The sequence below is a fragment of the Stenella coeruleoalba genome (assembly GCF_951394435.1).
Source record: "Stenella coeruleoalba genome assembly, chromosome: 17".
Taxonomy (NCBI): Eukaryota; Metazoa; Chordata; class Mammalia; order Artiodactyla; family Delphinidae; genus Stenella; species Stenella coeruleoalba.
Window position 1 is genome coordinate 45,426,076 of NC_137163.1, and position 17,217 is coordinate 45,443,292.

Sequence of the window (17,217 nt, forward strand, 5' to 3'; positions counted from 1 at the left end):
CATGTGTTGCAGACTATAATTATTCTAGTAAACTGCTGTTTTTATGTCACAGTCTATGTACTATCTGATTAAATTATATATATCAGGTATCCTGGTGTTTAGTTTGCATTCTTTCTGGATTTTCTTTTTATGTAGAACTGTTCATTTCCACCAAGGGTAACTGCTGCCTCTGAATTTTTTTTTTTTTTCTAGTTACAACAACTCTATTTTTACTACATAATTGAATTTTAATTTAAAATTCATAGCACCCTGATTGTTGAATGTTATATCATCAATAATTTTGTGTATTCTGTGAATTCTATATTTCATTTTGAGATCAGCATTCAAAATAGTTCTATTTCTATCTGCGAATAGTTTCAAATGAATTAAAAAGAACATCTCAGGAGAAATGCTAATGCAATCATTTATCTTATGTAGCAAGGGTGACTCTAAAACATTCTTTTGACCCACATCCAAGTCATAATTTCATATATTTGTAGCTAGAATACACTATACTGGTTATAGTTGACATGTTATGGTTGGCGATTTCTCATTTTTTGATGTGAACCAGGGAACTATGAGAGATGTGTCTCTTTGAAATTTATAAAGTTACTGCCGAAGAGTTAATGGTTCTGGGTCACTTTGAATGTCCCCATTCTATAAATTCTGCACTGATTTTCTCAATTCATATAAATAACAAAAAAGTGAGGTCTCTCTTTCCCTAAAGAATGAACAGAAAAGAGATTGCCAAAAAATAAAATTTCTCATATGATGGCGGTAGTAGACTGGCTTTGCTTCTAGTGTGTGAATGGAAGCACTGACCTTAGGCTGAATTTAACTACTAAGAATAAATAAAAAGGAAAATAACTCTAATAATCTTGTATATTTGTTTTCTTCCTCAAAAAGTCAGTGAATACGTAGCCCATGATCAATTCAGGGAAGTGTAGGTTACTGAAATTAATACAGCCTAGGAAATCTAAATAAATGTAAACCTGCCTGACTCAGTGCATTATTGGATGCCTCAGTGAATTAATATGTGCCTCTGGCATTAAGATTTACAAAGAAATCTCAAAAAATCCAAATATTTGTAGCTCTTTGCCCAACAGACATAATCAAATATTTCTGTATGAAAGATGTTCTCCAGAGGAATAGGAAGAATATATAGAATTTTCCTACATTTCATCTGTAGGAAAACAAGTATCCATTATAAAGTATACTCCATAACTAGACCAGGTTTGGTACTCTTACAATAATAGCATGGAAAAAGAAAGAAAAGCAACAAGAAAAAGTCTGATAGGAGTATATCTGAGGGAACTTCCTAGAGTGCTTATAGTAATAATGGCAACGAATCCAGCACCTGGCCTATCATGGTGGACTTTAACTCCCAAGCACTACCAGGAAAAGAAATTCTTATAACTCAGCGAAATCAGTCACAATTACATATGAGTGACAGGCCAGCCCCCTGGAGCAGAGAACAGAATGAAGAATGGAAGATGAATCTGAAAGGGCAAATGGAAGATAGCTTATATAATGCCTACCTCATATCACAAAATTCATTCCAAGTATATTATTAAACATAAATGGGAAGTATATGCAGACAAGAGAGTATCTCTAATACCTCATGCATGGAAAAATTCCTTAAGCAATTATGAAAAAACAGATTGAGAAATTGGACTCTATTAAAATTAAGAACTCTGTTCCCAAAAATATACTATTAAGAGAGTAAATTTGTTTGTAGTTTGAAAAACCAAACATCAGAGTGTGAGAAGATATTTATGTTGGCTCACAACCTTGAGAGTTCCCCAGGTGAAATCTGAAACTGGCCCCAGTACATGGAGGACAAGGAGAGACCTAAGAAAGAGTCAGACCACTCCAGATTGGCAGGTGGCAGGTTTAATAAGCAAGGAAAGCTATGTACAAGGTTCGGCTTGGGTGTAAAATGAGTAGATCTCTACACCTGCCCACCAGAATTTAAAGTTTCTAGAGCCTTTAAACTGGGTTCAGTCATAGTTCAATCCAGATGGTCTCAACAGCATCTTACTCACTCAAGGCTACTTCCTTGAAATAGCTCTGGCTGTGGGAACGGTGGCTCAAATCTACATTCCAGAACGAGGGAGGGAGTGAGGAGCCTAGATTCAGCTCTTGGGTCGACCTGCAGTCACGTCCTCTCGATGACCTCCTCCAACAATTTGTAACACTGACAGAGGTACATATCCAAAATATATAAACATTATTCCTAAAAATAATGTTTATACATAACACAACAGAAAATATATAAGAAAGTTGAATGGGCATTTCACAAATAAAGGATATCTAAATATCCAAAATAAAAACTAATCAACTTTATTAGTAATCAAGAGAAATACAAATTAAAATAAATGAAATACTACCATGCACTCATCAGAGAGGCTAAAGTTAGAGATTTTTGAATGCTAAAAGTATTGATGAGGATGTGGCACAATGGAAATTTTTACACACTGCTTGATGGGAGGTTGTGAAGACTTCGAAAAGCCATTTGGTGGTATCTACTAAATTTGAACATATGCACACTTCAAATTCCGCAATTTCACTTCTATGTTTTATCTTCACCAAAAAAAAAAAAAAAAAAATGCTCACAGCAGCATTGTATTTGACATAGCCCAAACTAGAAACAACCCAATGTCCAACAATAGCAGAACAAATAAATTGTGGTATATTCATACAGTGGAATGTTATGTAACAATGAGAATGCATAAGCAAGTAAGCCAGCAATAGAAGAATACATGTTGTGTAATTCTACTTATATAAACTTCAAAAGCAGCTTAGCTTAGAGGTTACAAGTCAAGATAGTGGTTAGTTTTAGGGAGAGAAATGGAGTCATGATGGGGGACATAAGCAAGGCTTCTGGATTCCTGGTGATATTTTGTTTCTCACCTGGTTAGCGGTTATAAAAGCATATTCACTTTGTGAAAATTCATGATTTGAGTACTTTTAGAAATCATAGGTCACTTTAAAGTTTTTAAAAATTAATGGTGTGCAAATAGGGATATAGGGAAGCCTCTCTGAAGAAGCCAGCCATATAAAGATAAGGAAAAGTACATTCATAGGACAAATAAGCAGCCAGTGCAAAGGCCTTAGGTTGAACAATCCTAAGGAACAGAAAGAAAGCTGCTGTGACAGAGCCTGTGTGAGGGGAGAGTGTATAAGGTAGAGAGGCAAGATCACCTATGCTAGTGTTAAAGGGCTGAGATTTTATACTAAGCGCCATTTTTCTGTCTCCAAATCCAAGGATTATTTTACTGTACAGTTGAGAAATGTAAGACCTTAGAAGAAAATTAAAGGGATTGAAGTTGAGAATGAATTTATGAAAGTCTAATAAATATTTTTATGTTCAATTACAACAAAATAAAATTGATCAAGAACCCTCCCTCCAAAAAATTAATGGGCTTTTTTCCTTTGAAGAAGGATTTTGCAATAGAACTATATCTCATAAAGACCCTATTATTGTCTCTTGGTTTAAATTATGATCCCAAGAAACTGGTCCAGTTGAGGAGACATGAGCTTGACTAATTATGTGACCCTGGCCAAGTCACAACTTCCTTGAGCCTCAGTTCCCTTAACTATAAAATGAAGGGGTTGAGAGTACTATCTTCTAAGACTTTTCCAGGTCTAAAATTCTATTATTCAAAGTCACTTAAATTCTCACTGCTTTAGTTTTCCTCAAGAACAAAGTAACAATAGCTGTTACTCCTTCCCTGAAACATTTCCTGGGGATGTCTTCATACATTAATTCTAAGATAAGTGATATTGTTACCAATAATCCTCACTTTAATTTTCTGAGTATTAACTCTTCTGTTAACGCATTAGAAGCAGGACTCTTGGAGAAGTTACTAAGTAGTGTGAAAAAGTAATAATTCTTACGGTAAAACATTGATGCCCAAAGGTGTTGTGTCATAAAATATAGTGACTATCCATCAATAATGTTTGTTTCTCTTTCAGACTTCCTAAGAAATTTTTCTTAGGAAGAAATTTCAGTCAAATGATATTACCATGATCTCTCTTCTGGTCCTCCCTGCCATGCCTGCAAGCTTTGCTTCTTCATTCATCATTTGTAATAACATACAATAATGAAGCAAACTCTAAGAGATGATCAACGGAAGAAAAATTTGTATACAAACTCAGACAAGTCAAAATTTTTATGATACCCCATTAAGAGGTAAAAAGACAAACAGGACATTCATTAAGTATAGAAAAATATTATCACTAATGATTAAATAAATACATGTTTGAAGGAGCTATCAATTTTTACTTATGAAATTGGCAAATAGTTTGAAAGTGAAACTACCCCATGTTGGTAGGTATTTGTTGAAATTGGCACTAGCACACATAGCTCAGGGTTTTTTAAACCCATACAAATCTCAGGAATAGCAATTTGGAAATGTGTATCAAGAGTCTCTAAAAGCTTCATAACTTTGACTAATAATATTACTCCCAGGAATCTATCAGGAGAAAAAATTCCAAACTCTAAAAATGTTTTATGCATAAAGATATTCATCACAGTTTTATATACTATACCAAAATTTTTTTTAACTAATTCTAAGAATAAAAAATCAAAGTATGATACATATAAACAATGAAATATAAAAAAAATCTTTTATTTATGAGAAACAGGATCTGACTTATCATATAATCTCAACTGTTAAAATGAAGTAGGTTAAAAAGAAGTAGGGAAGTTGAGAAAACATTGAGGAAAAAGCAATATTAATAAAGTTATAAAAATGTAAACACTGAATATAAATTTAACCAAAAATAGGGATATGGTTATATTTGTAGAATTAGTGGATGGGGAAGAATGTATATTCCAGAAAAAAACCCCAAAAATACAAACCAAAAAAATGGTTAAAAGAGCTGAAGATAGTTACATGGGAAGATAGCTTTGGAGCAGAGATTGCAGTAGTACTCTTCCCTATATAAATTATATAAACAAATTAGTTTCATAAAAAATAAAAATTAAATGAAAAAAGGCAAAAGGTTGAAAATAACTATACCAAAGTATTAATAGAAGTTTTCTTTAGGAAGTTAGTTTTTAAATTTTTTATTCTTTTGTATTCTCACATTTTCTATGATAATCATGTCTTAAAAATCAAAGAGTAGAAAAACAGGAGGGCCTTGTCTTTCATTTGTGTGCTTTACATTTACATGGTGTTTTTAATTGTTTCATCTCACTTAATCCTCATAACAACCCTGTGAAGCAGATATTATAATCCTGAATTTTATCATGAAGAAAATAAGAAGTGATGAAACTTACAAAAGGTAATTTATATAACTACTGGCACTTTTTATTCCTATACCACAGAGTATTGATAATTTAAAAATAAAGAAGAAAGATGTAGATAGAAGAGAGGAAAACTATGGTTAGTGTTAAAGGTAAAATGGAGACTGGGTATGGTACCCCAGTGAAAGGCAAAATTATTGGAAATGTCAAGGCCACTCATTCTAAACCATTTATGTACACAATTTAATGTAACTTATGCACAAAATTAACTGTCAATATAATAAGGATTTGCATATCAGGCTTACAGCATATAAATTCAAACAGGAAAACTAGATTCCTTTTCAGATCTATTCAGAGGAGGTAAGATAGAAGCTGTTCCCCTCTCTTGGTAATTCAGGCAATTGGGAAAGTCAGTCTAGTGAGCATGTAATGAATGATTCCTATGAAAGCAAAATACTTTTTTTAATATAAACTCAAAATTATAGCTATATACACTTGAGACTGTGGTTTTCTTATTATTTGATTCTTAGGATGACAAATTAGTCAAACCAAATATGGAATGAAATGAAATTATACATAAAAATATTTTATGAGCTTTGTTCATCTTCTCTACATGAGAATATATACTTTATCTTTTTTAGCACTTCCTATTCCAGTACACTTTATTTTTTTATAACAATAATTTATTAAAAAAAATTTTTTTTTCTATTCTTTTTCAAAGTCTTTTCCCATTTAGGTTATTACAGAATATTGAGCAGAGCTTCCTGTGCTATACAGAAGGTCCCTGCTGGCTATCTATCCTAAATATCACAATGTGTACATGTCAATCTGAAACTCCCAGTCTATCCCTCCCCACCACCCCACCCCCTGGTGACCATAAATTCATAGAGAATATATACTTTAAAAGCTGAGATGGAATGCTGTCTCCTAGGTGTCACTTTCTCTAAACTCTGGAGACAGATTGAATTACTTCCCCCTCCACACTTTAACATTGCTGGAATATTTATCACAATGAATCATAAATAATTATTTACAGGTCTATCTATCCTGCTAGATAATGAGTTTTAAGAGGGCAAAGGCTATAGATTATTCATGTTTTATTCTCAGTACCAAATAAAATGTCTGGCTACAAAATAGGTCCTGGCAAGAACTTATTTGAATTAATACTGAGCTATCCAAAGAAGACAATTCATAAGTCCAATGAAAAGGAAATACACTGAAAAGACAGAGTCCATTAGATTTACTGTAAATCCTCTACTTTCTTTTAGGCACCATCACCAAAGACATAGTTTTAATATATAATTCAAATACTACTTTCACCATTAAGTTTCTCCTGATTTTTCCAGGTTACAAATATCTGTTCCTTTCTCTGCACTTCCAGTCTCGTTTCACCTCTATCAAAAGCCTTCACTCACTTTCCTCTTTTTATTTTTAAAAAATTCTTTAACGGAACAACAGCCCATCTTATTTATCTTTTAATATACAAGATCTACCTACCATTGGCCTAGCACATAATACACGCTCAATGTTTGCTAAGTAACAATTTATTAGACTTGAAAATATTCAAAAGATTATAGACAGTTTGTATAATTTCCATTATAACCAAGATGAAGGCCAGAGTAGTCTTAGGAGCCTTTCGTCTTCCTGATGAGTCCTTCTATTGTGTCCCACTGCTCCCTGGTGACCTACCACAAAAAGAAAAAGTCAATTTAATGAGGTTCTTGTGTGTTTTTAAAGCTTAGTATCCTCACTGCCAATATTATATTATACTCACAAAATGGCATTACCTTCCTCAGACTGTTAAATTCCCCTGAAATAAGTACTTCCTCACCACCATCAAATCGAATTACCTGAAAAATAATAATAAAAGCTGTGAAACTAACTTCTTTTAAAAAGTTTCTGAACCATTAGCCATTTCTCCCTCCTAACTGGATAGAATATCTCCTTGGCACTTTCAATCAAAGCCTAAATTTTAAGGACAAAACTGATGCTTAAACCTAAATTGATTTACTCTCTTTAAAATCCTCTCTCCATCATTTCTACAATTTCAAATTATACCCAATCTTAAAGTTCATCTTAGAGGCATGTCTACCAGAGTGATTTACATTTAATAAAATTAATTTATCAATGAATCAACTCCATAAGCTAAACAATATATATTAATATTTCTATATTATAAATAATATACTAAATACAGCTAATTAAATACTTTAAATCATATTTACATTCAACATCGTCAGGATTGGTTCTACAATCCACCTCCCCACGCCAAATCCACCTCCCAAAAAAGTTGAGAGACAACAATGCTTACAGCTCCATTAATCCAAGAAGCATAATCACTACAAAGGAAAGCAGCAAGATTTGCAAGTTCTTCCACAGTTCCTAGCCGACCACAGGGAATTCTGTCAATCACTTCTTTTTCAAAAGCTCCAGTTGGGTCAAGACGGCTAAAGGCACCCTTAGGAATTAAGAAAATAATTAGGTTGCTTTTTTTTTTTTTTTTAATACAACGTCTTTCCTATTTAAGAAACAAATTTGCAGTAAATGGAATGTTACTATGGCAACCTGTTCATACCTTAGTACTTGTAAGCAACAGAGAGTTTTGCCAAATTCGTCCATATTCATTTTACCCAATATTGACCTTTAAAAAACCACTAGAAAGGACAGAAGGAAAAAGGAAAACCAGATTGGAGGGACTCCATGATTCTTCTCCAAGGTATTTCTAAATGGGCTTAGGAGAATAGCATGCTTCATTTCCAGAATGTTTCTGCAGTGATTCAGCCATGTGGAGGACAGGCTCTTAGTCCTCCAGCCAGGAGTAAGGGCTGTGCCACTGAGGTGGGAGAGCCACATTCAGGACACTGGTACACAAGACACCTCCTAGCTCCATGTAATATCAAACGGCAAAAAATCTCCCACAGATCTCCATCTCAACGCCAAGACCCAGCTCCACTCAATGACCGGCAAGCTACAGTGCTGGACACGCTATGCCAAACAACTAGCAAGACAGTAACAGAGCCCCATCCATTAGCACAGAGGCTGCCGAAAATCATAAGGCCACAGACACCCCAAAACACACCAACAGACGTGGACCTGCCCACCAGAAAGACAAGATGCAGCCTCATCCACCAGAACACAGGCACCACTCCCATCCACCAGGAAGCCTACACAACCCACTGAACCAACCATAGCCACTGAGGACAGACACCAAAAACAACTGAAACTAAGAAAATTATAAGACACTGATGAAAGAAATTAAAGATGATACACATAGATGGAGAGATATACCATGTTCTTCGATTGGAAGAATCAACAATGTGAAAATGGTTCTACTACCCAAAGCAATCTACAGATTCAATGCAATCCCTATCAAACTACCAATGGCATTTTTCACAGAACTAGAACAAAAAATTTCACAATTTTCATGGAAACACGAAAGACCCCGAATAGCCAAAGCAATCTTGAGAAATAAAAACGGAGCTGGAGGAATCAGGCTCCCTGATTTCAGACTATACTACAAAGCTACAGTAATCAAGACAGCATGGTACTGGCACAAAAACAGAATGGAACAGGATAGAAAGCCCAGAGATAAACACCATACACAAAAATAAACTCTAAATGGATGAAAGACCTAAATGTAAGGCCAGTCACCATCATATTTAGAGGAAAACATGGGCAGAACACTCTATGACATAAATCACAGCAAGATCCTTTTTGACCCACCTCCTAGAGAAATGGAAATAAAAACAAAGATAAACAAATGGGACCTAATGAAACTTAAAAGCTTTTGCACAGCAAGGAAACCATAAACAAGATGAAAAGACAACCCTCAGAATGGGAGAAAATATTTGCAAATGAAGCAACTGACAAATGATTAATCTCCAAAACATACAAGCGACTCATGTAGCTCAATATCAAAAAAACAAATAACCCAATCCAAAAAATGGGCAGAAGACCTAAATAGACATTTCTCCAAAGAAGATATGCAGATTGCCAACAAACACAAGAAAGAATGCTCAACATCATTAATCATTAGAGAAATACCAATCAAAACTACAATGAGATATCATCTCACACCAGTCAGAATGGCCATTATCAAAAAATCTACAAACAGGGCTTCCCTGGTGGTGCAGTGGTTGAGAATATGCCTGCTAATGCAGGGGACACGGGTTCGAGCCCTGGTCTGGGAGGATCCAACATGCCGCGGAGTAACTAGGCCTGTGAGCCAGAACTACTGAGCCTGCGCATCTGGAGCCTGTGCTCCACAACAAGAGAGGCCGTTATATTGAGAGGCTCGCGCTCCGCGATGAAGAGTGGCCCCCTCTTGCCACAACTAAAGAAAGCCCTCGCACAGAAATGAAGACCCAACACAGCAAAAATAAATAAATTAATTAATAAAGTCCTACCCCCAACATCTTAAAAAAAAATGGGAAGCATCTTTAAACTCTCCTTAAAAAAAAAAAATCTACAAACAATAAATGCTGGAGAGGGTGTGGAGAAAAGGGAACCCTCTTGCACTGTTGGTGGGAATGTAAATTGATACAGCCACTATGGAGAACAGTATGGAGGTTCCTTAATAAACTAAAAATAGAACTACCATATGACCCAGCAATCCCACTACTGGGCATATACCCTGAGAAAACCATAATTCGAAAAGAGTCATGTAGCAAAATGTTCATTGCAGCTCTATTTACAATAGCCAGGGCATGAAAGCAACCTAAGTGTCCATCAACTGATGAATGGATAAAGAAGATGTGGCGCATATATACAATGGAATATTACTCAGCCATAAAAAGGAACGAAACTGAGTTATTAGTAGTGAGGTGGATGGACCTAGAGTTTGACATATAGAGTGAAGTAAGTCAGAAAGAGAAAAACAAATACCTCATGCTAACACATATATATGGAATCAAAAAAAAAATGGTCTGAAGAACCTAGGGGCAAGATGGGAATAAAGATGCAGACCTACTAGAGAATGGACTTGAGGATACAGGGAGGGGGACGGGTAAGCTGGGACAAAGTGAGAGAGTGGCATGGACATATATACACTACCAAACGTAAAATAGATAGCTAGTGGGAAGCAGCCGCATAGCACAGGGAGATCAGCTCAGTGCTTTGTGACCACCTAGAGGGGTGGGATAGGGAGGGTGGGAGGGAGGGAGATGCAAGAGAGAAGAGATATGGGGACATATGTATAACTGATTCACTTTGTTATAAAGCAGAAACTGACACACCATTGTAAAGCAATTATACTCTTATAAAGATGTTAAAAAAAACACTAGAAAATATAACTTTTACCTTAGTTTCTTCATATGTAAAATGAGGATGCCTGTTTTAGCTATCTCACAAAATTGTTGTCTGAGAAATGAGAAAATGCATATGCAAGTACTCTGAAATATGTACAAATTTAGTGTGGTGGAGGTAGGGCTGCTACTGTCATTTGATTTAGTAAACACAGGAAAATGATTCAAATAGGAAATATTTAAGAGGAAATTCCTTTGCTTCTCCTTACTTCTCAAAATAATAGAAAAGGAAGAAAACAAGTATGTAGGAATATTAAATTCAAGTAGATTCCAGAGAGAGAAAAACATTAACTAAATTTGCCAAACAATTTCTGCCTTCTGTTAATGATAAAAAGGAGCAGACCCTAACACACCACTCTATTGCAATTATACTCCAATAAAAAAAAAAAGGAGCAGACCAAGATAAAGTATGCATGCGTGTTGATTAATAAAAATAATTGGCTTTTTCTCTACCAGTGCCTGTAAGTCTAGGTGACAACTCTCTTCAGTAACACAGACATGAGACATAGCAAGCACACACAGGCTCCTTGAGAGCACTTCAGCTCTCCCTAGGCAGGTATAAAGCATCAAAGAAAAAGGGTAGACAAAGGTTCCAATCCTGGTTCTATCAGTGCTTGCTAGAGAGTTTCTATACTTCAATTTTCTTAAATCTCTTTAAAACTATATGCATGTTATTTGCATAAAACTTACACCTATACTGCTAGACTAAAAGTTGATGGCAAGCATCTGTCACAAATGTTTTTGTATCTTTCTTATTAGCACCTTTGCATACAGAAGGCACTCAGTAAGTACGTGTTAAATATATAATAAAATGCAGATGATCTTTCCTAGATACTGAGGTCCTAGAAAGAAGTTTCTATGACTATATATAAGATAGTGCTTAGCACAATGCTATTCTGAATCATGTGTTTTAATATGTGCCTTTGAATTATTTTTCCATTAATTTTATTATTTTTTATTACATAAGTGCCAAACAAATAAGATATTCAGTCAAGTTTCACTCACTCAGGTAGTTGTTCTTTCCATTTTCCACCCTTCAAACTGCTAAAAAAATTAATACAACCATCTCCATGTTAATATTTAATACCCCAGAACCATCTACAAGCCAAATACTCCTTTGCATTATTTTCAGTTTATACAACAGAAACAACTTAGCAAATTTCACCTGGGCTTTCAAAGAAACATCCCAGTTGGGATTATAAATTCTTGCTTTACACGGAAACAAAAAGAAGTATGAGAGTGAAGTCATCTGGGGTAACGTGAGAGAACAGAGAACCTGTGAACCTTTCACGCAACATCTGTAACAGCATTAGTGATAATTATGAGTTGCAATATCTGATTTCAGGTGAAATGCATGCCATCAGAAGGATTTTTAATCAGAGAGACATGGGAATTAGATGATGTGCATAACAGTGTTTGAAAGTGAAAAGGCACAGACATGTGTCAAAGAAAATGTTGCCTATAACAAGACCAAGCTTGTATGATAAATTTCTAAAGCATCTCTTAAATTTAAAATATAGTTACATTTCCTTTTTTTTAAAAAAAAACATTTTTATTGGGGTATAATTGCTTTACAATGGTGTGTTAGTTTCTGCTTTATAACAAAGTGAATCAGTTATACATATACATATGTTCCCATATGTCTTCCCTCTTGTGTCTCCCTCCCTCCCACCCTCCCTATCCCACCCCTCCAGGCTGTCACAAAGCACCGAGACAATATCCCTGTGCCATGCGGCTGCTTCTCACTAGCTATCTACCTTACTACATTTGTTAGTGTGTATATGTCCATGACTCTCTCTCGCCCTGTCACAGCTCACCCTTCCCCCTCCCCATAACCTCAAGTCCGTTCTCTAGTAGGTCTGCGTCTTTATTCCTGCCTTACCCCTAGGTTCTTCATGACATTTTTTTTTCTTAAATTCCATATATATGTGTTAGCATACGGTATTTGTCTTTTTCTTTCTGACTTACTTCACTCTGTATGACAGACTCTAGGTCTATCCACCTCATTACATTTCCATTTTAAAAAAGGATGTCAAAGAACCTTTAAAATATAGTAAAAATTAAGAAATATAACACAATAACAGATTAAAGCAAATCAGACAAAATGCCAAAATTGATGGCATAAAAGATCCCAGAAAGATTACGACACTGAAATAGACCTTATCAAGGAGTTGTATAGCTGCTGTATTCTTGCCCACCTCCTTATTTCTTATGTTGGATAATGGCAAAACCCTCTTCCCTTCCACCAGGGCTCCAAACTAAGGTATCGCTGGAAAATCCTGCACACATGAGAATCTATCTATCTATCTTTCACTCCTTAATCCCTCAAAATGTGATCATAAGCAAACCAAAACTTACTTTGGTTTTTATAGGCCCCGGTTGAATCACGTTGAATCTCATTCCATATTTACCCCATTCAGCTGCAAGAGACCTAAAAATTAAACAACACAGATTCTAAAATATTATACTATATATTAAAAATACTATTAACCAAGACTGCATGCTTATTAAATGCCAGAGACTATAACTCCAATAGGTAGGTACTATTATTATTCCCCCTGTTACAGACAAGGAAACTGAGGCACAGAGAAGTTAAATCATTTGCTCTGGGTCATATGGCTAGTGAGTCAACCTGTAGCAGTCTAGCTCTGGAGTTTGTGCCCTTAGTCACACTCTGCTGTACTATCTACCATTTACACTTTAGTGTCCTTAAGCACTATGCTAGATGACCTACTATTCACATTTTGAACGAAGTCCAATATCAATACACATTTTTAAAAAGGGTATCATTATTTAGCACAAAGAAGGAAGAGATTCATGTGTCTCCCCCACATTTTCTGGAGTTCAGTCCTGCACTTATAAAGTTCAATGTAACTTTACTCATAGTACATTAGATTACAATGTTTGCAACATTACAAGTGCCTTAATTGAGTAAGAGACGGATTACATAGATTTAAAATATTAACCATATCATGTCTAACTAGGCTTTAATACAATTGTTGAACTGAGCTAAAAAGGAAATAAGAATCTAAAAGAATCTTGCTAAATGCCCTGAAGCAAAATAGAACACTAATAGCAAACATGAAACCTTGAAGAAGCAACCTGTTTTAAAAGCCTACTTGGGACTTCCCTGGTGGTGCAGTGGTTAAGAATCTGCCTGCCAATGCAGGGGACACGGGTTCGAGCTCTGCTCCGGGAAGATCCCACATGCCATGGAGCAACTAAGCCCATGCGCCACAACTACTGAGCCTGAGCTCTAGACCCCGAGAGCCACAACTACTGAGCCTGAGTGCCACAACTACTGAAGCCCGTGCACCTAGAGCCCGTGCTCCGCAACAAGAGAAGCCACTGCAATGAGAAGCCCGTGCACCACAACAAAGAGTAGCCCCCACTCGCTGCAACAAGAGAAAGCCCATGTGCAGCAATGAAGACCCAATGCAGCCAAAAATAAATTTTAAAAAAAAAAGCTTACTTGATAGATATGTCTTTTTATTACCTAAACTTATTTTAGAAATTTAAATTCATATGTACATTTGTGTGCATATACTTAATCTACTTTAAAAAAATGATTTAACGTAACTTAAGAAATACATGTAATGCAAATGAAGAAGATAGAATTACTTGAAAAGAAAGAAAACAAACAAAACAAGGATAAGGAAATATAAGGAAGTCAAGAATGAAACTTATAACTAAATGTATTGTGATATTCCATATAATTATAATAGGCAGGTGAAAAACTTGTATCTACTCCTTCCATGATGCTATGCAAAAGGTAAGCCTAATCAGTTACACAATTCACACTGCCCATAACGAAAAAAGCAAGCTAATCTCTCAGGAAAAACACAATTGTTTCTGACAAAAAAATTTAATAAAACATTTCTTCCAAGAAAACGTATAAAAGGAAAATTGTGTAGTATAGTAATGTCCTTAAGACACTGTATCCTTGCAATAGATACAAAGGGATAAGTTTTGTATAATTATAAGATATCTATTAACATAAGCTTTATGTAATTATAAGATACTCACTAAGATAAGCATTAACATTAACAATGCTTTATAAAGCATTGTGTTCCAAGTACAGTCTGTTAATCTGATTAATCCACTGGTACATTTTAGAGAAATGGGCTGCATCTCTTTCAGGCAAATCATACATTAAAAACTGCTTTTCTGAGTGATACCTTTAACAGAGTCCAAGACCATACCTACCCTGGGTATGTACTTGTAGTGCACCTACTAGATTGCTAGGGAAGTAGTAGCTGTGTGTCTTAACAGAATTACTGAGCTGAGCAGAGTTTACAGCATTCTGTGAAAAACTGGGCAAGCTATTAAGGAAACTGGCTTAAGAGGAAAAGCCATGCTATCTCTATTCATAGGTGCAACAGATAAATTTGTTCTAGTGCTAGCTCTTATAACCTAGTTTATATTCTCAAGATCTACTGTAACATGAGGAATCCACCTCACTGGCTCACTCTGCATGTTAAGATGCTAAGTACAATATACTCAATAATGTTAACCATTATTGTTTTTCAATCAACAGGTGTTTATTGTGAGCTTATTATATGCCAATACCCTCAAACAAAGAAAGGCAGCCCTGCTTTCAGGAGATAGTCCCTCTCTCAAGAGAGGTCGCTTTAGTTGTATAAAGAACTAGATACTACTATCCTGGAAACTGTGTAATATGTGCCAAGGCTACGTAAAGGAAGAAGTATCTATGCCTTCCTGAAGTACATGGAAGGCTTCCCTCAGGAGGTGATAATTGAGCTGACACTTGAAGAAGGATTAGGAGTTTTTTGTGGGAGTAAGGGGGAAAGAAGAGGATGGGAGATATTAGAAGGTAGGCTGGAAAAAAGAAGACAGCCCAGGCACATGGGCCAGTGTGAGTAAAGGACAAAGGCATAAACAACATGCAGTATTCAGGGACCTATAAGACCTTATCTGGTATGATTGTGTACTATAAAATATGAAAGATGGCTGATGGGAACACGGGCTGGGGAGGAAGGTACACATTTATTGAGCATCTGCTATGTGCAATTCACTATGCAGTAATACAAAAAAAGCAGCACAGAATCATAGTCCTTAAAAGACATGAAATTGAAACCTCTAACAAAAGTCAAAGATCTCAACAAAACAAATATTGTACAAATGGTGCCAAAATAGTCAAGTTCAAATCCCTTATTTCCAATACCATTTGACCTTAAAAAAAAAACCCCAAAATGGTAATTATCTCTATTCAAACTAAACTGCTGAGTAAAGTATGACTTCTTTGTATCTCAAACAAATGTGTATTACTGGTTAAAATGTTAAAAAGAACCTTGAGACTACTTGAAAAAGAGAACAATTATGTAGTTCTACAAGCACTGAGCACCAGCTATGTACCCGATCTTGCTGAGCAATGAGTACACAAAGATGAATAAGATATGCTTTCTTCTCTCACAGACACACATTCTAGTGGGGAAGTCATATAGCTTTAATGATATGTTAAAAATAGTCTACAGTGCCCTTCTCTGTGCCCCTTCATTTTAGAATCTACAACACCGGATGGCATTTATTAATGTGTTAGTCTTCTCACTAGACTGGAATAAACAAAGTTTTAAGGGTGCAAAGAGTAGAGGATGGTTAATTCTCTTCTAGAGAAATGAAAGTAAATATCCCAGAGGAGGTGATACAAGCGCCCTGAAGGGAGGCAAAATATCACAGCAAATTCCAACAACAGCATCACCCAGGCATAGAAATATGAAAATGCGTGGTGTGTTTAAGAAAATATAGAGCACAGGAATGATGGTAATTAAAAGCACAGGAATAACAGTAAAAGAATGCAAGTTCAGGTGAGAATGAGGACTGTTCTATTTCCATCACTATCATATCCCTGTATCCCATGTACACAAAAGATACACAATAAATATTTATCAAATAAGTCAATGAATAAAGAAAGGCCAGGGACAAGTCTGTTTAGAATACCATATTGAGTTTTGGCTTTTATTCCAAAGAGTAATAGAAAAATGATATAAGGTTTTTAACTAGGCATTATAATAAGCAGATATACATTTGTAGAAAGATGAGTCTGGTGGGAATGTGAATAAAAAATAAAGAGAAAAGAAACTGGTAGCAGAGAAACATATTATGGGGTTATTACAGTAAGCAAGACAAGCAATGATAAGACCTTACATTACAACTAAGACAGTAGAAAAGGCCAATGGGGAACAGATTCAAAAAGCAATCATATGCTGCTGAGAAAAGGCCAAAAGGGCTGACAAGTGGTCACTGTCTATATTAGTTCTATTAATCGTGTATAGTAGGTACAATAAAAGGATGAAGGTATGTTTAAGAGAGGTCAGAGGGGGCACTAGTAAAGATACATGGATACACTAGTCTGAGTTCCTATAAGCCTTTTTCTCATACTTTATAATACACAGTCATACTGGATAAGTAATTAAAATTAAATAAAATTTAGTTTCTCAGTCACAGTAGCCAGAATGCAAGGGTTCAATGGCCACATATAGCTATTGGATACTGCAGATTTACAGAACAGTTCGATCATTGCAGAAAATTCTATTGGACAGTGCTGCTGTAGACAAATAGGACCTATTCATGAAATAGAATGTCTCCTGGTGAATCCAAATTAGTCTTTGTTTTATTTTTCTCTGGAAAGAGACTAGAAAGCAGGAATTTAGTTACACAAGC

The 17,217-nt window shown here is 35.5% G+C and overlaps 1 protein-coding gene across 1 annotated transcript in view; it reads right to left on the reverse strand.

Moving 5' to 3' along the window:
* Positions 1-6,079: 6,079 nt before the first annotated feature.
* DECR1 (2,4-dienoyl-CoA reductase 1) overlaps positions 6,080-17,217 on the reverse strand; it is a 51,636-nt gene continuing 40,498 nt past the window's right edge. The window contains exons 7-10 of the mRNA XM_079901755.1: positions 12,895-12,967; positions 7,545-7,691; positions 7,021-7,083; positions 6,080-6,918 (exon numbers count right to left, since the gene is read on the reverse strand). Of these exons, the coding sequence (XP_079757881.1) occupies positions 6,859-6,918; positions 7,021-7,083; positions 7,545-7,691; positions 12,895-12,967 (343 nt within the window). The 3' untranslated portion in view covers positions 6,080-6,858. The remainder of the gene's footprint in view (positions 6,919-7,020; positions 7,084-7,544; positions 7,692-12,894; positions 12,968-17,217) is intronic.